The 25,819-nt window shown below is 41.3% G+C and overlaps 1 protein-coding gene across 5 annotated transcripts in view; it reads right to left on the bottom strand.

Moving 5' to 3' along the window:
- The window catches only part of NSD3 (nuclear receptor binding SET domain protein 3), a 118,815-nt gene that overhangs the window by 49,663 nt on the left and 43,333 nt on the right, over nt 1-25,819 (bottom strand). For all 5 annotated transcript variants that reach the window (XM_084760272.1, XM_084760271.1, XM_084760270.1 and 2 more), the window contains 4 exons: nt 20,294-20,365; nt 18,903-19,065; nt 6,036-6,190; nt 2,422-2,937 (listed from right to left, as the gene is read on the bottom strand). In XM_084760272.1, coding sequence (XP_084616398.1) covers nt 2,422-2,937; nt 6,036-6,190; nt 18,903-19,065; nt 20,294-20,365 — 906 coding nt within the window. The remainder of the gene's footprint in view (nt 1-2,421; nt 2,938-6,035; nt 6,191-18,902; nt 19,066-20,293; nt 20,366-25,819) is intronic.

The following is a 25,819-nucleotide window of genomic DNA, read 5'->3' as shown; positions in this document are numbered from 1 at the left end:
AAATATTAAGGAGATATTCTTAAATATACGATGAGATCACTTGAAAAATAAAAACTATTTTCCTTAAGTCCAGGTGACAAAAATTCTTAATAAACCTGCAGCACCCCATTTTCTGTCAAAAACAAACTAATTGCTATATGAATAGTTTCTTTCTTTAGATCATTGCTATTTGGTAAACTCATCTATTATAAAGGTAGAAAGGCCAATGTATCTTGAAATGAGACTATCATTAGATAAGAAATATGCCATTCATACTTACAAAATATAATCAAATAGGTAATGTGGAGCAGACAGACAGTAGGTGTAGTTAATTTAGATCTTAATTTAGGTTTTTTGTTTTAAGTAATTTTAAGTGTTAAAGATATCTTGAGTTTCCTTTAATAGTCTTAGGATGTTGGGTGTGTGTTTTCACAAAGAAGCAAATAAAACTAAGCTCTAAGAATAAAGGTAATTTGTATTCAAACAATACGCAAATGTTGCTATCAAAAGAATGACACCGGGGCTGGAAAGATGGCTCAGTGGTTAAGAGCACTTCCTGCTCTTCTAAGGGACTGAGTTCTGGTCCTAACATCAATGTTTTGAGGCTCACAACTGCCTGTGAGCCCCAAGGGATCTGACACTCTTCTGGCAAAGTAAAGAAATAGGAGAGAGGAAGTAGGGGAACAGGAGAAGTAAAGGCAAAAGAAAATGGAAAGAAGTCAAGTGACATCTGTAATTTAAGCTTTTCTGGGGAACTTTGCCCTATTGAGATCAAATAAACTTACAGGTAGAAAGAAATAACAGAGGACCCTTAACATTTCTAAGACCATTTCTAAGAATGAAGCATCCCTATATATTTAATCAATGATTTTAATACGCGTATGTTTATGCTAATAGGGAAAAAGCACAGAATTCCTTAAATATATCCTTGTATTAGATGTAACTAAATCAAAATCACAAACCCTAAATTATGGAGTGATCTGGGGGGTATGAATATTCAAAGGTTACAAAGAATTTCGACACCTTCAAGCCAAATAACTGCCTTAAATGGAAACCCAGGCTAGATAGATGGAAAGTTTTAGTAGCCAATCTATAATATCAATTACTCTTTGCTCACCATAATTCATTCCTGGACCAACATAGTAATGGAATTTCTCCCAAACGTAACAAGGTATCCCAAGCTAACAGGACTCTAACAAAACTGCTGGCACAGCAATGCCAAGCTAAACTCGGCCTCTTCTCAAATGGCTTCAAGCTAGATGAGGAGAAGGCCTGAGTAAGGAACAGGCTTAGGAGACCTGGCCAGCCATATTTTTATTTTTTGAGATAAGGTCTTGCTATGTAGCTCAGGCTGGTCTTAATTCCTTATGCCTTTGTCTTCTGCATGTTGGGATGCCAGGCCTACCAAGCCCAGGCAGAGGAGTACACTATTAATAGGAACTCACAATGCACACATTTAAGGATATGCAAGAAATCCTCATTAAACGTGCGTGGTCCAACATAGTAGCCACATGAGGCTGACATGAAATGTGGTTAATCTCCATAAGCTGTAAAATACCAGCTGGTGGGTACAGCTCAGTCTGCCTAAGAGCATGAAGCGCTGTACTGCGCCCCTAACACCAGGTGCACACTGCATGTCTATAACCCAGCACTTGGGAGGTAGAAGCAAGAGAAGCTGACGTGCACGGCCTTATTCAGCTCCACAGTGTGCAGCTAGCCTGGGCTACATAAGACCCTAGAGAGGTGGGTAAAGGAGAATATACACTGAATTCCAAAGACTTAGATGACAGAAAAAAGTAGGAAACACTTTGTACTGACTACATATTGAAATAATGTTTAGGGACATTGAGTTAAATGAACTGTGCAGTTAAAATTAAAATAAAACAAAGCAAAAACTACTGCTAGTACAAGTGAACAGATCAGGCACAATTATTCGAGTAGTTTTGTTTTGTTTTGTAGACAGTGTTTCTCTGTGTAGCCTTGACTGTCCTGGACTCCTTGTAGACCAGGCTGGCCTCGAACTCATGCCATGCACCTGCCTCTGCCTCTCGAGTGCTGGGATTAAAGGCGTGCACCACCACCCGGCCCGAGTAGGGTTTTTTTTTTTATAACAATGGTTAATTCAAATAAAAGAAAATTTTTAATAAAAATCATACTTTACAACAAAGTCAAATTAACTCTACAAATTAGAAACAGGCAGACTGCTCAGTTTTTTTTTCCATGACTTTCAGGAGCTAAGATCAATTTCGGCTGCATTGCTCAAGACTAATCTATTACAGATTGGAAATTACAAGAGGGAAACAGGAAGAACATAGCTTTACCCAGAGTAAACAAGACTGGATGCTTCAAATGCAGTGGATCCAAGGGGTATTTAAATTACACTCTCAAGTGGTTTTTTTTTTTTAAGTACCATTCCCCAAACCCCTACAGAACAAGAGGTACCTTCGTTGAATAAACAAACTGATCAATAAACTTCCCGTCTCCTGTTGCATTTTGGAGAGCAAACACTTGTTCAATTTTCACAACTGGAGACATATTGCACTTCTGCAGATCTAGACTCCCTTTGTGCATTGTGATGGAAGCTGGTAAGGATTTCCTTGCGGCTGCTGTTTTCCAGGCTATTTTAACAGGAGGTGGCTCTTCCTCTTCCAAGCTCGTGTGTCGCCTCTGGCTCTGTCTTCGAACGTCAGTACTTGATTGTGAGGAAGCCACCTCCCCTGCATTGGTCTGTTCTGGCTGACTATTCAACATAGATCTTGGTCTTCGGGGTTTCTTGACTTCGGTCTTGGAGGTAACATTCTTCTTTGCTTGGGACGAAGCCTCTTCTGGCTGCTTATCGATATAGATGAAAGTGTACTGTTCCACTCTTTCTTCTCGAGTCATTGTTAATGCTTTCTCTGCATGAGCAATGCCTATATCCCACTGGGCACGTTCTCTCTGAGGCCGGGGTTTCCGAATCTTTATAAAAGATAGAGGCATTGTATGAAATGCTTTACAGTCCAATAGCACATTAAAATCAACATGTATTTTCTAAGCACCCTGCAATTTTTTCCCAAGCAAATATATTTTCAGACTCTCCAGACCAATAAATGGAATGTATTGACCCCATGCTATTATAAACTAGTATTACTCTAATAAATGCCATGAGAGTCTGCTGTTCTTTTATTTATATTCTTTTGTGGACTAACATGCTGAGCAATACCCCAAAGAGAAGTTGTCACCCCATATCATATTTGTTGAGCAGTAATAATGGGAGAAGAAAAACCACAGAAACGACTTACTTCAGGGGCCAACAAGCACTAACATTAAGTGCTACTACAAAGTCGTTATTTTCCTCCATATGGAGGCAAGTAAGGCAGGTACAGTGGAGGACTCGGCAAAGCACACTGCCAGCGCACATCTGGAGATGTGTGGCCAGTCTGTGCCAATATATAAACAAGGACAGAATGAAAAGAAAGCAGAAAATCCAAGGAAACAACAAAACAAAGAGAGTGTGTGGGGGAGAGGGGGCTAGGAGAGTGGTGGTGAATGAAACCTCAATGCCCTCCACAGAGGCTGGCAGAAGAATTGGGGTTGGCAGGAAGGTAAGAAAACTGACTAAAACTGTGGGCCACAAGAAGCTAGTTGAAACTGAAGAGCAAACAGGCAAGATGGCTCAGAAAAAGAACTTGCCTCCAAGCCTCCCCAACCAACCCTGGGAGCCCCACAACAGGAGAGAACCAACTCCCTCAAGTTGCCCTCTGACCTACACACACACACACATCGTGGCAGGTGAGCTATACACATATACCCAAAACAACTATAATAACAGGGCAGGGCAGGGCGGCACACACCCTTAATGCCAGGACTCAGAAGGCAGAGAAAGCCAAATCAAGGCCGGCCTGGTCTACAAAGCAAGTTCTGGACCAGGCAGAGTTATATACTGAGACTCCCATCTTAAAAAACAGAAAAGTGATACTAAATTAATTTTTTTAAAGAGGCAGACTATAAGATGGTATAGCGTATGCTAAATATTGATAACTAAATCCTTAAAATAGTCTGATAAAATTAATTAAAATCTTTTGTTTGGGGATGGAGAGACAGCTCAGCATTAAGAGTATGTATTAAAGCCAGGCGTGGTAGCAAATGCCTTTAGTCCCAGTACTTGGGAGGCAGTGGTAGAGGCAGAGGCAGGCAGATTTCTGAGTCTGAGGTCAACCTGATAGTTTCAGGACATAGTGAATTTCAGGACAGACAAGGATATAAAAGGGAGACCCTGACTCACTCCCACCCTGAAAAATGAGCATGTTCTGTTCTTCTAGAAGACCACAGTTTGACTCTCAGTACCCAGAGCAAGCAGCTCACAACTGCCTATCACTCCAGCTCCTGAGGATCTGATGCTTCTGGACTCTGGTTTTTGTATTTTATTAAAATAAATAATGATAATAATTACAATTCTTTTTTTTTTGTTGTTGTTGTTTTTTTGTTTTTTGAGACAGGGTTTCTCTGTGTAGCTTTGGCTGTCCTGGGCTAACTTTATAGACCAGGCTGGCCTCGAACTCACAGCGATCCGCCTGCCTCTGCCTCCCGAGTGCTGGGATTAAAGGCGTGCGCCACCACGCCCGGCTCTACAATTCTTTTTTTTAACTTTTTAATCCTGTAATAAAACTTAATTGATGTTTTTGGTGGTGGTTAACACTTACTAATGCAAACCAGGCCAGACTTGAGCTCAGAGACCTGCCTACTCCTGCCTCCTGTATGCTGGCTGGGTTTAAAGGCACATGACATCACTCCGAGCCAATACGTAGCAAGTATAAAAATTAGAAATTTTTGAATTATAAGAGACTTACATTAATTGCATAATATACTTGAAAAAACTCCTTTTATAAAGCCTAGCTCTAGGTACAATAAATATGCCAATAGCATAAAATAAATAAAAATAGCCATATTACAGCAATAGAAAATCAACAAGGTATATATACTAAGAATCCATTACAAAAAGTCTAAAACATCCGCCAGTATTTCAAACACATTTCCTGGTTCTATGACTGCTGTGGTCTGAGATGAATCAGTAACTTATGCCTCTGTGCCTTAGTTTCCTGATCTGTAGAAAAGAAAAATGTATACCTTATTTGATTATGAAGATTAAATAAGTATAACAATACTTTAAACAATACTTATTTCATAGAAGGCAATAGATTTCGGGGTTGGGGGTTGGGTTTTGAGATTGTCTCACTGTGTAACCTAAGCTGACTTTAAACTCTGGATCCTCCTATGTTAGGCTCCCAAATGTAGGCATTACAGATGCCGCATGCCCCTGGCTCTTATCAAGTATTTTAAATCTATGACAGGGCTGGAGAGATGGCTCAGAGGTTAAAAGCACTGACTGCTCTTCCAGAGGTACTGAGTTCAATTCCCAGCAACCACATGGTGGCTCATAACCATCTGATGCCCTCTTCCGGAATGCAGGTGAACATGCAGGCAGAACACTCTATACATAATAACTAAATACATCTTTTAAGAAAAATCTATGATAAAAATAACTTTGTTAATAGAATAGAGTTATGAGAAGACACTAATACAAAAAATTATTTAGAATTTTATAGCCCTAAACTAAAAGTTGAAGCTTTGATCCCCCTGTCTCCTGGATAAGCAGCCACATCCAATTTATGTAGCAGCAACAAGCAAATGCAGGGCTTTATGTATGCGAGCAAGCACTCTACCAGATGAGCTACAGCTCAGTTCCCAGGCCTTAATAGTACTAGAATATTACATGACATATACAACTATTTATTTATTATAGTTTTTTGAGACAGGGACTCACTATGTACCTGTGAATGGACTGGAACGTGCTATGTAGACCAGGCTGGCCTCAAACTCTGAAGTGACACGTCTACTTCACTAATGAGTGCTTGATTATAGGCAAATGCCACTGTGACCAGGTATAAATGTATCAGTGAACAGCAAGGTCAAGTTGAACAGCAGATTGGTTGCCTGCCATAGGAAAGACCCTGGGTTCCATCTCCAATGTAACACACAAAACAAACCACCAAGGGCTAGCAAGCTGTCGCCATTACCTTTTGTTTCTCAGAGTGATTGCTGGCCTGCTTGGCTGCCTCTGCTAGTAACTCTTCATACTGCTCATGGCCTTTATACTCGCGTACCCGTTTCTCATGAACCCATGCCCTCTCTGGCTGGTTGCTAAAAAACTGGACATGATATTCCCGGGCACCTGTAAGTAAAAACTTGTTTTAATTATGTTAAGACATAAAAATCCACATATACTTTGCCAAAGAAACCTTAAAATACAGTTTTCTCAGAATTTTTCCCATAAAACTTGGGGATTTTAAACTGTTCAAAGACATATTACACCACTCACTAACCTTACAACTAATGGCTACTACAAAATCATTCCAGATAACTAAAATCAGGGTAGCAGTTTTTAAGAGAAAGAAATGTGAAATTATGCTAATTGTCCAAGTTATTATTTTGATTACATAATTTATTTTTTACTTGTCTCCAATATTTCTACAAATTAGATTATAAGCACATAGTGTTTCCTTCCAAAACCATCCAAGTGCCAATCAGATCACTTTTCTAGCTATATAAACATGATATTGCTTTAGCGGTCCTGTGACCCCTATAGTAAGTCCTAATAACATCACTGTGATTTCTCTTTACAATTAAGGTGCAAAAGCAATAGCAAATAAGACTTCTGGCATTACACAAACATTGCCCAGAACCACACCCGGCTGTGGGGTGCTTCATTGCACTTTTTTTAAAAGAATAGTTATGCAATGTCCTTACTGAATCATCAAAAGGTATTAGTTTTCCTAAATTTCAGCCTTGAATCTTTGTCTCTTTAATACTTTTGTGCAATCAGAAAACAAATGATGAATGGGACACCTCTGCATTCTGGACAGTGAACGCTGCCTTGAGGGAAGCACTTAGTATAGTCATTTGGTGATAAGATGGAATATTGCAGTCACTAAAAAATGTGCCTTTCTGAGCTGTTCACATATAAGCAAGTGGTAGGTATCTCTCAAGAATGAGCTCCTCCTCCAAGGAAAACAACATTATTTGTTACCAAATACAGTTTGACCATTCAAGTCATATTGAAATTCTGGAAAACCTGCCTTTGCCTCTTTGAGTTACTTACTTCCCAATAATCAAAAAATAAACAAAACAACAACAACAACAAAAACAAAAACTGAGAAGTGATAACTTGAAAGAATATCTAGAGAGGGGGTGCAGTGACGTTTGCCTTTAATCCCAGCTCTCAGGAGGCAGAGGCAGAGGCAGGCGGATCTCTGTGAGTTCGAGGCCAGCCTGGTCTAGAAAGCGAGTTCAAGACAGTCAAGGATACACAGAGAAATCTTGTTGTGAAAAATAAAAAACAAAAAGACTCACTCAAAGTACAATATAGAACTAACAGAGGGTTTTTGGTTTTGCTTTGTTTTAAGACAGGGTCTTACTATGTACTCCTGGCTAGATTGGAACTCAATGTGGACTGGGCTGGACTCAAACTCACCGAGATATGACTCTCAGCTTCCCAAGTGCAGGGATTAAAAGTGTGTTTCCATCACACCTGACTGAACTAGGAGATTTTAATGTAGCAAAGCACAAATGTTCCCTGAAATAATTTCAAATTTCACACTGCAATTTACCTTCTACCTGTTCAGTTCTGTGTAGCAAAGGAAAATATCCTCAGTGATCAGAATAGAATGCTAAATTATTCTTCACTTTTTAAACTATACTTATGTATGAATCAGTATTATCTTCACAGTTTGCAACCAAAAGAACAAATCGTAACAAACTGAAATCAGAATGGAGTGTCTAGTGTCATCATTCAATCCAGACACTAAAAATCTACAAATATTTAAAAGTATTATCATTTCTCCATTAACTTTAAAGAGAAAATTGTATTACGGCATGTGTGCGTGTATAACTTTTGGGAGCTGGCTCTCTCTTTCCATCATGTGGGGTGTGTGTATTGAACATAGACTCCCAGGCTTGGCAGCAAGTGCTAAGCCATCTCACTGACCCCTCATTAACTACTTTTAAAAAGATTTTATTTAATTTTAAAGAATGTACACTTGTGTGTGTGTGGTGGGAGTCTGTGCATGTGAGTGCAGGTGTCCTAGGAGGTCAGAGGAGACAGACCCTCCTGGAGCTCAAGGTGGACAATTGTGAGCTGCCTAATGAGGGACTCAGCGCCTCCTAAAAATAGCAAGTACTCCTAACTGCTGAGCCATCTATCTCTCCAGAACCCATTAACCTTTTTAAGAAAATAATTTTCCAGAAAAACATGATAAATGATTACATAAAATAATTTTTAAGTGACTAAAAGTTAATTTCTAAATGAAATAGTATTAGATATAACCTACAAACTATGAAAGCTCTTCATTTGAGATGGTGAGGTCTACTTATTTAGCCCAGGCTGACTTCAAACTTGATGTCCAACCTTATCCTACTGAATACTTCCTGGAATTAAAGGCATATGCCATTACACCCTCTTACAAATGCCCTTTGGAGTCCTCAAATATTAAAACTAAGAGAGATCCTGGAACCAAATCATTACTGCTTAAGAGTAATGTAGTCTGAACCCATGGCTACAGAACAAGCTGAACTAGTACAAAGTAAGCACAGAGAGGCTGGCAATGGTTCCGCGCTCAGGAGCTCTGGCTGCTCTTCCAGCGGAGCTGGTGCTCTTGGCACCAGGAAGGGAGGGTCAGAACCACCTGCAACTCCTCGCAGCACACAAGCACGTACATGCGTGGCGCATGCGCGTACACACCCCTCCCAAAAAAGAAAAATAAATCTTTCTAAAAGAACATGCAAGCTGAAAGTAAGGATTTAAAACTAGTGTAACAATTTGACACTGTTATGACATCTAGACAGATGCTCAGTGATCTTGCAGTTTGCATTTAGAAAAGGGCTTTCACTTTTTAAAAAGAAAAGTCATTAAAGATAATTTAAAAACAAAAAACAAACAAACAAACAAAAACCACTATCCTTCAGAAAAAGCATCAGATCAGTGTTTTTAAAAAATGTGGGAACTGGGCTGGAGAGGTGGCTGGCTCATGGTTAAAGCAGTGGCTGTTCTCCCAGAGGACCCAGGTGTGATTCCTAGCATCAATATGTCAGTTCACAACTACCTGTAACTACAGTTCCAGGGGATCCACTGCGTTCTTTGGAGCATTGGATTCTTGTGGGCACTGCACACACATGGTGAACATATATATATACACTCAGTCTACACACACACACACACACACACACACACACACACACACACACAATATGTTAAATCTGTATAAAGGACCCGGAGAGATGACTCAGTGGAAAAGCACAATTGTTGCACTTGCAGAGGACCTGGGTTCCGTACCTAGCACCCACATAATGGCTTGAGACCATCCAATCTCCAGTTCCACCAATGCTCCATACCCCCATATTGGCTCGACACCCAGGATTGGTGCCATGACCCCTCTTGGAAGAAAGCATAAGGCCAGGGCTGTGCTGGGCGAGACATGCGTAGGAAACTTGATGGAAGGCGCAGCAGTGGTCACTTCACTAGCTGTCGTGTCTACAGCCGCCATGCTGCTGCCCTGAGCCTCTGCAGCTGGAGGCCCCAGAGCTACCTGTGCAGGTGAACCTGTCCAAGCCATGGAGGGGCAGCTTCGAGGTGACACTGCTACACCCAGACAATGGCTGAGCCGAACTCTAGACTGGTATTAAGAAGGTCTCACCATGAAAGCTCAAATTTCCCAAGCCTCTAGAGGTGGTGAAAGACTTGAACAAGTACCTTTCATAAGGTGGTTGGGCAGGAGTCCCCACGCTGAGCTTTCAGTCCTTGGAGATGCTGAAGCATTTATGATGACGCACAGCCAAACTGAAACTATGTACCCGAAGCCATGGTTTTCCTCACCAGAAATGATGGCTCAGTTGTGAGGCACCTCTCCAGCAAAGCATTGCAAAAGTATTTTGATTGGTTAAATAAAAGTTAAAGTGTGTGAGAGTAGAGAAGAAGGAGGAGGAGGAGGAGGAAGAGGAGAAAAAGGAAGAAGACTACTACTACTAGAAGTAGTAGTAGTAATAGTAGTAGTAGTAGAAGTTGTTGGTGAGGGAAGCTTTAGAAGTTTAGAATAAAAATAAGGAGCTAGAGCTGGGTGTGGTGGCGCAGGCCTTTAATCCCAGCACTTGGGGGCAGGGGGGATCACTGTGAGTTAGAGGCCAGCCTGGTCTACAAAGTGAGTCCAGGACAGCCAAGGCTACAGAGAAACCCTGTCTGGAGGAGGAGGGGGGAGGAGCTGGAGAAATGACTCCATGGTTAAAAGCATTAGTGTTCTTGCAAAGAAGTTGGATTCAGACCCCAACACACCAGCTTGGAACCGTTAACTCCAGTTACTGGGGATCTGACAACCTCTTCTGGACTTCTTAGGCACCAGCCACACATGTGGTACGTACGTACACACACACACACACACACACACACACACACACACACACACGCGCGCGCGCAAGCAAACACTCACACACATAAACATAAATCACTTTTAAAAACAGTTTAAAAAAGATTAGGGGTATAGCTCCTTGTTAAGAGTACTTCTTAATAGGGGGCCCTGGGTTATATCCCCAGTTCTCACTCACCAGTCTAAAAAGCAAAAATAAAATAAACCCAGAAGACATGAAAACTAAAAAAACAAACAAACATATGTGTCTCTGAATAGCTGACTAAATTTACTAAGTTTTCAGTCAAAAGCTGTATTTGTAGAAGAAATGTTTTTATAAATGAGAAATAATGCAGGGGACAGAGAGATGGTTGAGTGGTGGACAGCATTTACTGCTCTTCCAGGACCTGAGTCTGTTCCCAGCACCTTTCTCAGCAACCTGTAACTCCAGCTCCAGGGGGAATTTCATACCTCTAACCTTGGTGGCCTCCTGTACTCAGGTGCACATACCCACACCCAGGATTTTAAAATAATTTAAAAAAAGATTTATTTATTATTATGTATATAGTATTCTACCTTCTTGTATACCTGCACACCAGGAGAGGGCATTAGATCACATGATAGATGGTTGTGAGCCATCATGTGGTTGCTGGGAATTGAACTCAGGACCGTTGGAAGAGCAGCCAGTGCTCTTAACCACTGAGCCATCTCTTCAGCCCTTAAAATAATTTTTAAAAAGCCTTTTTAAAGCCCTTTTGTGAGTGGTGGCATACAAGGATGACTGCTGTGAAGGCACACTTTGAGAGTACAAGGTGGTGAGACACTGCTTGCCTACCCCAAAGTGCCACATGCCACCACTGTACCGAATGTGCATCTTTGCACCTAACCATGTGGTGACCACATCTGGCTTCTAGTACTTTGTGTCACAGCTAACGATGAAGAAGCCATGGGGGAGATAGCGCCTGTGAGCAGGTGTTTGAAGTCACCACTGCATGTGAAGAACTTCGACATCTGGCTAGGACTCTCACAGTGGCACACATAACATGTACCGAGAGTCCTGGGACCTGACCACAGCTGGCACTGTCACACAGTGCCACCATGACATGGGTGCCTGACAACATACTCATGCTCACTCCATCCAGATCTTGAAGGCAAGTACTACTGGTCAGCTATCAAGCAGTTCCACTACTCCAAGATCAATCAAGTTCCCATTGCCCCACCACGTGTTGTGTCGCCAGCACAAGCCACACTTCACCACCAAGACCCAAAACCTTCTTCTAGACCCAGAGACCCAATGAATAAAACTCCAAAGCTAAAAAGAGAAAGGAAGGAAGGGAGAGAGAGAGGAGGAGGGAGGTAGATGAGATGAGGGAGGAAGAGAGGGAGAGGGAGAGAAAAAGAGAGACTTTTTAAAAGCAGGGGCTGTAAAGATGGCAAAGCAGTTAAGAGCACGTTCCTCTTGCAGAAGACCAGGGCTCTGTTTTCAGCACTGGAATGGAGACTCACAACCAACCATAACTCCAAGGATATAATATTCTTTTCCGGCGCCCCCAGGTACCAGGCACACAAATGGTGCACAAACATACATGCAGGTAAAACACTCATACATATGCTATTTTTTAATTAAATTAATGCAAAGATAAAACCGTGTACTTTTAAACTTTAAAAATATTGCTGGTGTGAAAAGTAAACAGGCTAGTGGGTGACACATGCTTTAATCCTAGCACTCAGGAAGCAGAGCAGATAAGTCTCTGTGTGTTCCAGGCTAGCATGGGCTACATAACAAATCCCAGGCCAGCCAAGGCTACAGAATGAGACACTGTCACAAAGAAGGGAAGAAGCAAAGGGGACAGAGAGGAGGAACGCATGCATGAGGAAGGAGGCTGAGAAAAGAGAAGATGGCTCAGCAGATAAGTGCAGTCGCTGCACAAGCACGAGGATGTGAGTCATATCCTCAGCCTTGGGGGTGAACAATCCAGGCATGGCCGCATGCGCCTGTAAGCCAGTGCTATGGGAAGTGTGAGCGCGTGCATGCGTGTGCGTGCCATCAGATAAACTCCAGCTTCAGTGAGAGATCCTGATTCAAAGGGAATAAGGCAGATTGTGATATACAGCAGGACACCCAACGTCCTCTTCCAGCTCAGCGTATGTGCACAGATAAACACGCCTACACACACACAGCGTGAAAGTGCTTATTACACGATACAATACTCAGAAGTGCCAGGCCAGCCTGGGCAACACAGTGAGACACTTCAAAAAACAAAAACAACTCCATCCCCAGGAAAACACCTCATTCATGTGTCTGTTAATTACAAATATGCAGAGAGAAAAATTATCTCAAATTTTAAAAAAGATTGAGAGCTGGGTGTGGTAGTGCACACTTTTAATCCCAGCACTCAGGAGGCAGAGGCAGGCTGATTGCTGTGAGTTTAAGCCAGCCTGATTTACAAAGTGAGTCCAGGACAGCCAATGCTACATAGAGAAACCCCGTTCTCAAAAAAACAAAAAACAAACAAAAATTTATGAATATGGTATGGGGGTGTTTTATTTGCATGAATGTCTATGCATCAGTGTCTGGTGCTCAAGGAGGCCTGAAGAGAACATCAGACTCCTCGGAACTGAAGTTAAAGATGGTTTGTGGGTGCTAGGAATCGAACCTGTGTCCCCTGGAGGAGCAGTCAGTACTCTTAACCGCTGAGCCACCTCTCCAGCCCATGTCCAAAGTTAATAGTATTACACAGATGGAGGATGAGATTATGGACACCTTTTTGGTTCTGTAATTTATACTCAAGAGTTTTGCCCTTCCCAATCAACATACAATATTTTTAAAGTAGAAGAAGCATTTAAATTCGAGATACAATGATAACTAAACAATGAAATAGAATTTAAAATAGAAATGTGGTCTAAACATCTTTCAATACATCCTTGCCAAGTTATTAGTATTAATGGTGTGAAATTTGTTAAGTGTATTGTCCAATACTAACAATGTGACTAACAACAGAGAACAACGGCCGCTGCTTATTGTCAAAGCCAACTGTACAGAAAGACAGAGACAAAGCAGTACAGAACACTTCACAGGTATCACTGCACAACCAAATCTGAGTCTTGGTTTTCAGGAAAACTTGTGCGAAAGCTACTTTATTTAAAACTGTACTGTATGCTGTAACAGGATACAATTTGGCAATAAAAAGTGATGAAGTACTGATACATGTTAAAGCATGGGTGGACTTCTAAACCATGCTACACTATAAGCTGCTACACTAGTAAAGATACAGAGGCAGAAGGTGCTGACTGACAGCTCAGCCTCAGGGTGCATGGGAATCCAAAGGATGTCAATTGGATGTAAGATTTCATTTCAGGGAGTGATAAGATTCTTCAATTAGATTGTAACAACTCTGAATAAACTTTTAAAACTCACTAAATTCTGGCATTTAAACAAAAGGGTAAATTTGAGCTAGGCTTAGTGGTACACACCTTTAATACCAGTACTTGAGAAATTGAGGCAGGCAGTTCTGGGCCAGCCTGGTCTATACAAGGAGTTCCAGGCCAGACAGAATTCCATAGTGAGATCCTGCCTCAAATACATAAGAAACAAGTTATTAAATTTTATACTATATGAATATTTCTTTTCTCTCTTTCCTTTCTTTTTCTCTTTTTTATTTTATTTATTTATTTATTTATTTTTGATTGTTCGAGAAAAGGTTTCTGTGTGTATCCCTTGGCTGTCCTGGACTCACTTTGTAAACCAGGCTGGCCTTGAACTCACAGAGATCCATCCACCTACCTCTGCCTCCCGAATGCTGGGATTAAAGGTGTGCACCACCACACCCAGCTGAATATTTCAATAAAGCTATTAGGCTTTAAAAGATTAAAGACAAAAGAACATTTAGGCTTTTAATCAAAACGAGTGAATTTTAAATTCTAGATTCTCAAATTACTATGGGCAATATAAACAAATTTTCTAGCACTGAAGTAAGAAAATTACTAAAGTAAAAGTTCATCTGACTAGTAGATGAATTAATGAATCAATTGTGTAAACTTCTGGGGTTGCAGAGATGACTAAGTTAGTGAAGAATGCAATGGCGTTTTAGAGGACTCAAGTGCATTTCCCCATACTCTTCAGGAAGCTCACAACTTGTCTGTAACTTCAGTTCCAGGAGATATGAGCTTCCAAGGACACCTGCAGTCATGTGCACAAACCCCAATACACATATACAAGAATTAAAAATTTTTAAGAAATAAATCTTAAAAAGAAAAATGTAAAAAAAAAACAAAACCACTCCTTAATGTCAAAAGGTTGGTGTTGGGGTTCACTGTGTAAGCTGTGTCTTTGTATATTAATTGTTATTGCTAAACCAGCAGAGAGCTATCTAAGTATCACCCTGATCTTGGTATTGTTATTTCTATGGCCTATCAGTGGTCTCAGTTTGTAAATATTTGTCCTTCCTCACTTGCCTAATGGCTGAAATACCGAGCTGATGGTCAGTATCTGGGCAGAAAGTGGAGGGCAGAACTTCCACAAGAGAGGGAATGCTGGGAGGAAGAGAGCAAAGAAGAGAGATTTGCCAGCATACATAGGTGAGGGAACAGGTCAGAGTGGCCACGTGGTGCCGTCCTAGGATTAGCCAGGTTAGTCTAGATAGCTGGCTGGGAGACTGCTCTAGCTAAAAGGCCTAAGCTTTGAACTATTAATATGCCTCTGTGTTATTACTTATATCACTATCGGTTGCAACAGAAGAGCCATGACTCTCATATGTTATCATTTTGAAAGATCTTAAGCCCTAGATATGGATAGGAATTGTTTTATTTCAGAAGATTGAGTCTTCTTGAATAGGTCTCTGTGCATAAAGTACTTCACAAGCTCTGACCTAACACCCTCTCCTATAAATGTTTCTTTTACTTATGACTGCAGGGATTCAACTGGTAAGAGTTGTAGTGCAAGGGTTATAAAATAAGTTGTTTTTCAGACTACTTTTCTGAGATACAGGATATATCTCATACATAACTGCTGTGAACATCACAGAAGAAAATAAAATACTCAATGGGCAGGCTACAGATGTAGCTCAGTTGGTAAAGTGCTTGCCTCATATGCAAATGCAACACTATTGGTCCATTCCCGGTACCTAAAAAACAAAAACCTAACGCCTGTCTTAATACTCTTCTAGCCTCTGGTACATGTTGCTAAGATGAAAGATGGTAAATAATACTGCTTATTATGCTCAGGGAGAGTCTTGGCTACATAGCCAGTATCACCAGGAGAGTGAAACCCATACACCTGCTAGATTTAAACAGATATTTTTCTTCTCAATGATAGTGCACAGGTATCAAGAAGGAAGTTTAATATCAAATATATATGATGCAAAATTGTCAGATAATGAAGAATTCAACCCATGATAAAGGTGTGTTCACAAAACAAGTACCCAGAAATAAGTTATAAGCCAAGATTTCTTTGAACTTTGTTACAAGATATTTGATTATTGTACATAAAAAACCTAATTGTTAGCAAAATGTAAAAGCTGAAATGGATGTCAAATGCAGTTAGGTATGTCCTGAGAGATGCCACTTAGGTGTGCCTGTGAAAGTTCCATAGCTAAGAATGCTAAAGAATAGAAAGTCCTATTTAAAGCAAGTTGCTTAGGAAAGAGCGTATGGTCTTTTTGCTCTTTGACCTGAAGCCTTGAGCTGTCCCACCCAAAGGGTCGGCCTCTACTGACCTGGCTTGAAGTACCCACACACACACACACACATACATACCATGACAGTGACATGATCCAGCCTGCCAAGGGTGTAGAAAAACTAGAGACTTCTTTTATAAGCAATTGAACTTTTGACAGAGCTATCTTTTGGCCTAGAAGAGCCCTCATGGAAGGATTTCTGGGTAAGAGATAGGGATCTTCCTCTCCAGGCTTGCATGAACAACAGAAAAGCAGCTTTCAGGACACAGGTGAAACAGAATTGAGAAGGAGCCCTCTTGTGTCTGGAGGAGCTCAAGACAAAGGGAGGCTAGCACAGTAGAATGACACAGATAGAGATTCCTAAGAGCTGGCAGTTTAGTTGTAGAGTCAGGCCAGGTTTTTACCTCGGCTTAGGCCTCTATGTCTAAGTCTTAGATAACGGAAACAGTTACAGAACTTAGTAACTCAGTTCCAGGTGGGAGAACCTGAGCAATGTATACACATCAAGATTTGGTCAAAACCAAACTTCATATTTAGACAAAGTACACACAGAATATAACTTTTCTTCATTTGTAACATTCCTAAGGTGAGACTATCCACTATAACTAGATCTAAGTTACATGTCTAACGTCCTATTGAATACATAAGGCTTTCCAAGTCTACTTACAGAGTCATGGATGAAACAGAAGAGGATAAAAGCACTTGTGAAATGTAATTCAATGTGTGTTTAGGTGAAAATGACCCCATAGGAACCCACAGTGAACTTATGTTCACCCAAGTTATGCACAATGAGCCAAACCTGTAACCCCTGAGCTCAGAATTATGTGGCAGCGGGTAATGAGCTTGGGAACAGCCTGGGCTATATAGAATGAGACCCCATATCAAAACAAAACAAAAGAAAACACAGCATAGCTCAAAAAAGGCCTAGCCTATACATTAAACTCATAGAACTTCCAATTACTTACTACTATGCTTTTTTAAAAATGATGAATGAAAGCCAGGAAGATTAGGGTCTTTAAGACAAGGAAGCATGAAAGAAGTTATAAGCAAATCTGGGAGACAGGCATGGTGGCTCAGACCTGTAATCCTGGCTCCTTAGACTGAGGGGAGAAGACTGCAAGTTCAAGAGCCCACCTGGATTACACAGTGAGCTCACAACTGCAGGCTACAGCCCAGCATCGCAGGCAACGCAGCTTTGGAGAACTGCTCACATGACAACCTCAACTGAGCAGAAAGCAATGAAGTAAAGCATGCTAGTGTTCAGTTCACAGTCTCCACCCCTGTTTTAAGTCTACTTACTTACTTACTTACTTACTTAATTTATTTTTGAGACAGGGCATGCTGTGAGGCAGCTCTGGCTGGCCTGGAAGTCACTAGAGACACCTGCTTACATCTGCTTGCATAGTGCTGGGATTAAAAGCATGTACCATGCCACACCCGGCTTGACTTTTTTTTTTTTTTAAAAGAAATCAAAGACAACATTCATTTATGTATTCATTCACTGGGGTAATGAGTAGCACAGAGGTCAGAAGACATCTTTTCAGTTCTACTCTCTCCTTTCACCATAGGGTTCCAGAGTTCTAACTCAGGTGAGCAGGCTTGGTAAAGGGCCCTGAGTACCCAGCGAGCCATTTCACTGGCTGGCTTTCCCCATTTTTCCGGTACACTCATCAATACTATGCCTAGGGAACTGACACTGCACACTTCCCTTCTCACATCAACTAACATAATTAAGATAATTCCTCAGGTCGTCTCACAAGTTCATCTCCCAGATGACGGAAAAAAAATTTTTTTTTAGTAAATCAATTAAAAGGTCTGTAGACAAGGGGCCTGGAAAAATGGCTCTGTAGTTAAGAGTACATAATGCCCTTACAGAGGACAGAAGTTTGGTTCTCTGCACCCATATCCAGCAGCTCTCAATTGCCTGTAACTTCAGTTCCAAGGGAGCTAATATAGCCTTTTCTGGCCTCTGTGGGTACACGGTGCACATATCCCAAGTGAGCGCACACGTGCACACACACATACACACACACACACACACACACACACACACACACACACACACACTTTGAAATAAAAATCTTTAGAAAACAAAAGCAATGGCTGGTATTAAAACTTGGTGGTAGAATGCTCACCTACTGTGTGCAAGCCCCCACTTCAGTCCCTAGTCCTAGCTGGGAAATAGCTATTGGGGGCTGGAGAGGTGGCTCAGTGGTTAAAAGCACTGGCTGCTCTTCAAAAGGACACAAGTTTGATTCCCAGCACCCATGCTAAGCAGCTCGAAATCACTTGTCATTCCAACTCCAGTGGATCTAATGCCTTCCTCTGGGCTAAGTGGCACCAGCACATACAAATGTTAAAAGCACACACAAGTATCTTTTTTAAAATTACTACAAGGGCTGAGTGTGATGACACATGCATTTCCTAGCTCTCAGAAGGTAGAGATGAACATCTCTGAGTTCCAGGCCAGCCTAAACTACGAGGCCAGTTCCAGACTAGCCAGGTGAGATAATAAAGACATTATTATACAAGTTCTCTGCCAGTTCAAAATGACAATATTAGTTCATTTATCATTAAAAACTGAGAAAACCTGACGAGCAAGAGGCAGGAGGACTGTTGGATGGTCAAGGTCAGCCTTGACTATAGTATAAGACCCTGTATTAAAACCACTTCACAATAAGAAACAAAAATCTGATAAAGATTCTTATTTTTATGTCAGATAATATATATGTATATTCTTAGATTCACATACAATAATGAATGTTCACTTTTCTTTATTGCAAACTGTTACTTAATATCTATTTGTTACTTTTCTTACCTCTTGTGTTAATTTTGGTATGGACTTCAAGCTGGGGATCACTTGAAACCATACAAGGCCACCAAGGATAGGTTCCCACCTTGGACCAAACAAGATCACCGACCTGGAACTTAACACCAGTGGACGTTTCTGTTGTTGGAACAGAAGACAGTACTGGCTGAACCTATAGAAAAAGGTCACAAAACTCCATCAGAAAAGAAAGAGGGGGGAGGAGGAAAGGAAAGAAAGAGAGGGAGGACAGAGAGGGAAAAAAGAGGAAGGGAGGGGTAAGGGAGAGAAGCATGTATAATGTCATTCAAAGTGCTTACAGGGGCTGGGGAGATGGCTCAGTGGGTAAAGGCTTGTCACTCAAGCGCGAGGAGCTGAATCAGAACCCACGTAAAGCAAGTGTGCTAGCACGCATAAGTGATCCCCGTGTTCCTATGGAGATGAGAGGTGGAGGAAAACACTACAGAAGCCCATGGGCCAGACACCCTGGCAAACATGGGGCAAACACCAAGAAACCATATCTGCAACAAGGTGGAAGGACACCCAGGGTTGTCCTCTGACCTCCAAGCTGTAAGCTGTGGCATACACACACCCATACTCACACACATGAACATATACAAAGTGCTTACAATGTAAAATTATCTTCAATTATACTCTTCTCTGATACCTGTTATCTATAACTAACAAAAAAGAATGAGGAAAAAAATAATAAGCCCATCCTCAATACTGAGAACAGGACTACTGCTTTCTGCTCCCAAATAAAGTGTCTTGAGAGTTCAGTGGAAACAAGGTGATCGGAGGGTTTTGTTTTGGATTTGTTTTGGGTTTTTTGAGACAAGTTTTCTCTGTGTAGCCTTGGCTGTCCTGGACAGCTTTGTAGACCAAGCTGGCCTTGAACTCACATCGATCCACCTGCCTCTGCCTCCCAAGTTCTGGGATTACAGATGTGTGTCACCACAACTAGCTGATCATGATTTTTATAAGCAAAATAATTCATAGAAAGTATCTATTCCTAAAAAGCTCCAAGATTTTCTTTCCATTGGTTTCTGACATAAAGATGGGCATGGAGCTGTAATAGATCACTGCTAAGAATGATCAGTCACTGTCCTGTCACCTCTTTTTTTTAAAAATCGTTTTAAGATGTATTTATTTTATTTTATGTGCATGAATATTTTGCCCGCATAGGAGCAACATATGTATACGTATAATATGTGTGCTCAATGTTGCCTGAGGTCAGAAAAGAGTGTTGGATCCCCTGGAACTCGAGAGAGCAGGTGGAAGCTGGGAATTAAACCTGGTCCTCTGGAAGAACAGCCAGTGCTCATAATCACTAAGCCATCTCTCCAGCTCTGTCACCTTTTAGTGACACCATACCTGGTCACAGTAGTCAACAAGCCACTCACCGGGACGGCATCTTTGAGTACTGGCTCTTCTCTTGGCCTTTCTGGTGCAGTGTCCACCCTCTCATTTGGTCTCTAGGCAGAAAAATGTAGGGGACAGAATAAAGAGGCAGTAAGCCTAAGAACTGTGACACATAAAAAGAATCAAAGGAAACCAAACGTTAAGGAGCATGAAGGATGCACACCACTGACAGTGAGGAGTGCGATGGTTTGTTTATTGTGTGTGATGCTTCCTGTTAACACTTTCCCACCCGACCCCTCAGTGAGAGCTCTTACTGCTCACTCTACCACCCAAACAGCTTTGTTTTCAACAAACTGGCTTTTTCCTTTTTAAAATTGTATTTCTTCTCTTGCCTGCCCCCACCGGATGCTCTGTGGTGTGTGTACAGAGGTCCAAGGACATCCTGGGGGTTGTTCCTCTCCTTTATAGGTTCCATGGATTGAGAACAGGCAGCCAGGCTTTCTCAGAAAACGCCTTTACTCAATGAGATCTCACCAGTCGTTTCTTTTTTTAATTTATCAGACTGAAGGAAAAATAGGACACTGAAACAGCTCATGAGGAAGGACCTGGAACTTTTCTGGAAAGCACTTTAGTAATGTGATGGAGAGCCTTAAATTTTCAGACTTTTGTCCAGTAAATTTTCCAAAATGTTTCTGAAAAGCACTGAGAAGAAAAAATGTTATGTGTGAAGGTATGCAAAACAGTTCTGTTTATAAAGCAACACAGCGAGACAACGGAGATGGGGCTGGAGATGGTTCGGGGTTAGGCTCACAACTGCCTGCAACTCCAGCTCCAGGGGAGCTAAGGCCTCTGACCACTGAAGGCCTCATGTTCACATGCCTATATAGATACAAATACACATAAGCATAATTAAATGAACAAATCTTTAAAATGTAGTTATATAAAAATAAAATTAATTATGGTATATATAAGCCAGGTGTAGTGATACAAGACTTTAATCCCAGCACTCAGGGAAACAGAGGCAGGTAGATCTTTGTGAGTTCACAGCTAGCTTGGTCTTCAAAGACAGCCAAGGCTACACAGAGAAACTCTGACTTAGAAAAAAAATTATTATGGTATAAAAGCAATATATACATATGTACCTTGAAAAGATTTGGCAGAACATAAAATAAATATATAAGATTAATTATCTGTTTTGATGACATTAGAGAAATGCTAAAAATAAATAAATCTAAACTTTTGTATTATTTGCAAGTTCTATAAAAAGCAAATTTCCTCAGAAGACAGTGACAAGCCAACAAAACTGCCATAAATAAATAAAAATAAAATGATTTCTATAAAGTAAAAGGTGTATTTATTTGGGTTTTGTTGTTGGTTGGTTGGTTGGTTGTTTTGGTCTCTTTCATGTAGCCCTGGCTGTCCTGAAACTCACTCTGTGGATCAGGCTGGCCTCAAACTCACAGAGATCCACCTGCCTCTCATGTGCTGGAATTAAAGGGATGCACTACCACATCTGGTAAAGTTTCACTTTTTTGTTTTCATTTCTTATCAGAGAATAAAATTCAGATAGCTTATAAATAAATATACTTTAAAACAGATGTAGCTCTGACTTCAAGGCCTCTCTAAGAGAGGAGGTTATAATCTGAGAATAAAGGAAGAGGAATTGGTTTAGTAAAAAGTGGAGAAAAGAATACAGAGAAAGAAGGAGTACCAAGGGGACGTGGTGACTTGAAGAGGACTGGCTCCACAGGTTCACACGGTCAGTCGCCAGCTGGTGAGCCAGTCTGAGAAGCATTAAGGAGGAGTAGCCTTGACGGAGGAAGTGTATTGCTGGGGTGGGCCAAGCCCAGTGTCTGTCTGTCTCTGTCTCTCTGTTCTACGGCCTGCTGGTCAGGATGTAACTCTCTCAGCTATTTGCTCAGCACCATCCTGTCTGCTTCCTACCATGACAATCACGGACTAACCCTCTAAAACTGTAAGCAAGCCCCAATTAAATGTTTTCTTTCATAAGACTTGCCTTGGTCATGGTGTCTCTTCACAGCAACAAAACAGTAACTAAGACAGCAAGTATGAGGTACCCAAGGTTAAAAGGCAGATGTTTTAAGAAGGTCATGCCAGTTTGGGTTGGAGAGATGGCTCAATGGTTAAGAGCACTGAATGCTCTTCCAGGATTTGATGTGCAGCACCCATATGATGTGCAGCACCCATACAGCACTTGATAAGTGTCCATTAACTCCAATTCCAGGGGATTCAACATGCTTTCCTGATCTTTGCAGGCCCCAGGCTTATACATAATGCAGACAATACATGTAGTCAAAACACCTATGCACACTAACACAATTAACTAATTAGTTAATTTTTTTAAAAGGTCACACATACTGACCCACTGCCCAAGGGGAAAAAAAGCTCATAAGAATGGAAGAGTGGGCTAAATTGCAAGAGCCTTGTAAACCATGACAAAATATTTATATTTCAGCTTAAGTGCAGAGAAAAGCCACTGAAGAGGCTTAGGCAGACAAGTAATAAGTCATTTTTGTTTAAAAGATGCTGTTGGCTGCCATGTGGAGAGTATTTTGGAAGGAAGCAGGAGGGAAGCAGAACCTGTTTGACTAAAACATGGCAGTAATCCAGACACAACTAGTTCTGTTAGATGCTTCCGTGCTGTTGCCATGAGTGCATGCAACAAGTAAAAAGGCACACACCTGTAATCCCAGCACTCAGGAGGCAGAGGCAGGTGGATCTCTGAGTAAGAGGCCAGCCTGGTCTACAGACTGAGTTCTAGGACAGCCAGGGTTACACAGAGAAACTGCCCAGTTCAATTGTTGGCAGTTCTTTCAGGCTGTTTTGATACAATGTCAAAATCACTTACAAAGATTTGAAAATTTCAGTCATTTTCAAAAGAAAGATATGACAAGAGAACGAATGCCCAAGATTGACTCTAAATTCCCTTATTCCATGAAAAATGCCGCACTAACAGAGAGAAGACATGTCACAAATGTGCTCACCTGGGAGCACAAGAGAAAGCTAGCAGGCATTTAGAGACCACTGAGCTCGTAAGATGAAGCAGGTCAACTTGCTGCACAGTATCACAGGCTTAAATAAGAAAAGGTTTCACCACTTGTGCTGGGAAAGCCTCAATACCAGCACATAAGGAGAGGAAGGAGGGCTACAGCCAGTCAAGAGCTGAGCAGCCTGGAATACAGACAGACCTTATTTTAGGGGCGAAAAGGAGATTGGAAGGAAGGGCAAGGAAAGAGTGTCGGCCTTTTGTAGAGAAATGGCCAATAAAAGTCAAATGCAGGCCAGGTGTGGTGGTGCATGCTTTTAATCCCAGCACTCAGCAGGCAGAGGTAGGTGGATTGCTGCGAGTTCAAGGTCAGCCTGGTCTACAAAAGCAAGTCACAGAGAAACCCTGTCTTGAAAAACCTTTAAGAAAAAAACAAAAAACAAAAAACAAAAAGTCAAATGCAGGGCTACAGAGATGGCTCCACAGGTAAAGGCACTTGTTCTTGTAGAGTACCTGGGTTCGGTTCCCAGCACCCACAGGATGGCAAACCACTTGTGCCTAACTCGAGCTCCAGAGGACCCAACACCCAGTTCTGGCTTTCTTGGGGACTGTGTATGCACATGGAACACAGAATAGCAAAATATTCACATATGAAATAAAAATAATTTTTTTAAAAAGTCAAAGCGAGATATGGTGTCACACACCTTTATGTAGACCAGTCTGATCTACATAGTGCATTACAGAACAAACAGGGAAAGAGACTCTGTCTCAAAAAAATAATAATGTCAAATGCTCAGAATCAAAATAAGAAAGAATTTAGAAAATGTCATCAAATAGCTTCTGAGCATAGAATCTGTCTTCCTTCAACTGTGACGAAAGGAGCTTACACACTTCTTGATCCTCGCAGTCACTGTGAGCAAGAGGAAAGCGTCAAGTAGAGGGTTACTGTGACTTAGCTCTTATGTTTTATTCACCTTTGTTTTTAGCTTGGGAGATTATAGGCATATATTGCTTTTAAAATATTTGTAGTTGATAGCCCGGCATGGGGGCACAAACTTTCAATCCGAGCACTTAGGAGGCAGAGGCAGGTGGATCGCTGTGAGTTCAAGGCCAGCCTGGCCTACAAAGTGAGTCCAGGACAGCCAATACTACACAGAGAAACCCTGTCTTGAAAAACAAAACAAAACAACAGTAATAAAAAATTTGTAGTTAGTCCTACATGGGAAGATCTATTTTTCAGTAAAGAATCACAATGAATTTTTCTTCCTTTTTAATTATATGAAAAAAATAATAAAGAATTAAACAGAATTCCTGCCTGGTCTAATAATTCCATTTCTAGTTGCACCCTTAAATAGAAAGCAGGATCTTGGAGAGATAGATCTACAGTTATGTTCTTATCAGTATTATTCCAAACAGCTGAAACTCGGAATCAACACACACACAATATATAAATACAAAAATAAATAAGTACAATATGCAGATTTAGGTGGAATTTCAGCTTTTTCACAACACTAGCTAAATAAATGTCAGATATAAGCAAAATCATTCTCCCCAAAAGAACAAAAAAAAATTAATGTTCACAGGCTGGCACAGCAGCTCTCAAGAACTAATAAGCTAAAAGCCAGATTCAGATCTCCTGAATGTTTGTGTCTCTTCACAATGTCTAGGCAAGAATGTTACAGTGGGGTTGGGAGTGCTGCTCAGTGATACAGCACGTGCCTACCCTGTGCAAGGCTAGAGTAAAAAACAACACTATTGTGAGTGTGTCTGGACTGCACAACTAGCTTCTATCCTCCTGCTTACCCATTTACTCAACAGAAAGCCAGTATGGAAGCCAGTATGGAAGCTAGTTTTGTGTGAGGTATTTGTTAAATGACATTAAAAACTCATGAGGGGGCCAGAGACATGGCTCAGTGATTAAGAGCATTTGCTGCTTGCCCAGAGAACTCAACTTCAGATTCCAACAACCACAAATGGATCCAAGGCCCTTTTCTGGCCTCCCCGGGCACCTGTATGGAGACGCATGAATATACGCAAGAACACATGAGAGGACAGGTGAAACAGCTCCTAAGATAAAGGCACTCACTACCAGGCCTGACAACCTGAGTCCAATTCCTAGGACTAACATGGGGAAAAGAGGAGAACCTGCTCCCTCAAGTTATCCTTTGACCTCCAAAAAAGCAGTATGGCATACATGTGCACATAGGCATGCACACACTCATACACCAAATGCTTTTAAAAACAGAGCATCTTAGAGAGCATTTCATTCTATGATGCGTTTTTTTTTTAAAGTTTTTAAAAGTTTTTTTTAAGGCAGGGTTTCTCTATGTAGCCTTGGCTGTCCTAGACTCGCTTGGTAGACCAGGCTGTCTCTGCCTCCCAAGTCCTGGGGTTAAAGGCATGCGCCGCCGCACCTGGCATATGATGCTAGTTTTGAAAACCAATGAAAGAAAAAGAAAGAGAGAGAGGCACGGAAGGAGAGGCTAGAGAGGTGGCCCAGCAGTTAAGAGCACTGGCTGCTGTTCTGGAGGACCAAGACTCGATCCCCAGCACCTACATG

The sequence above is a fragment of the Acomys minous genome (assembly GCF_964271855.1).
Source record: "Acomys minous genome assembly, chromosome: 15".
Taxonomy (NCBI): Eukaryota; Metazoa; Chordata; class Mammalia; order Rodentia; family Muridae; genus Acomys; species Acomys minous.
This window is presented reverse-complemented; position numbering and strand designations above follow the sequence as displayed.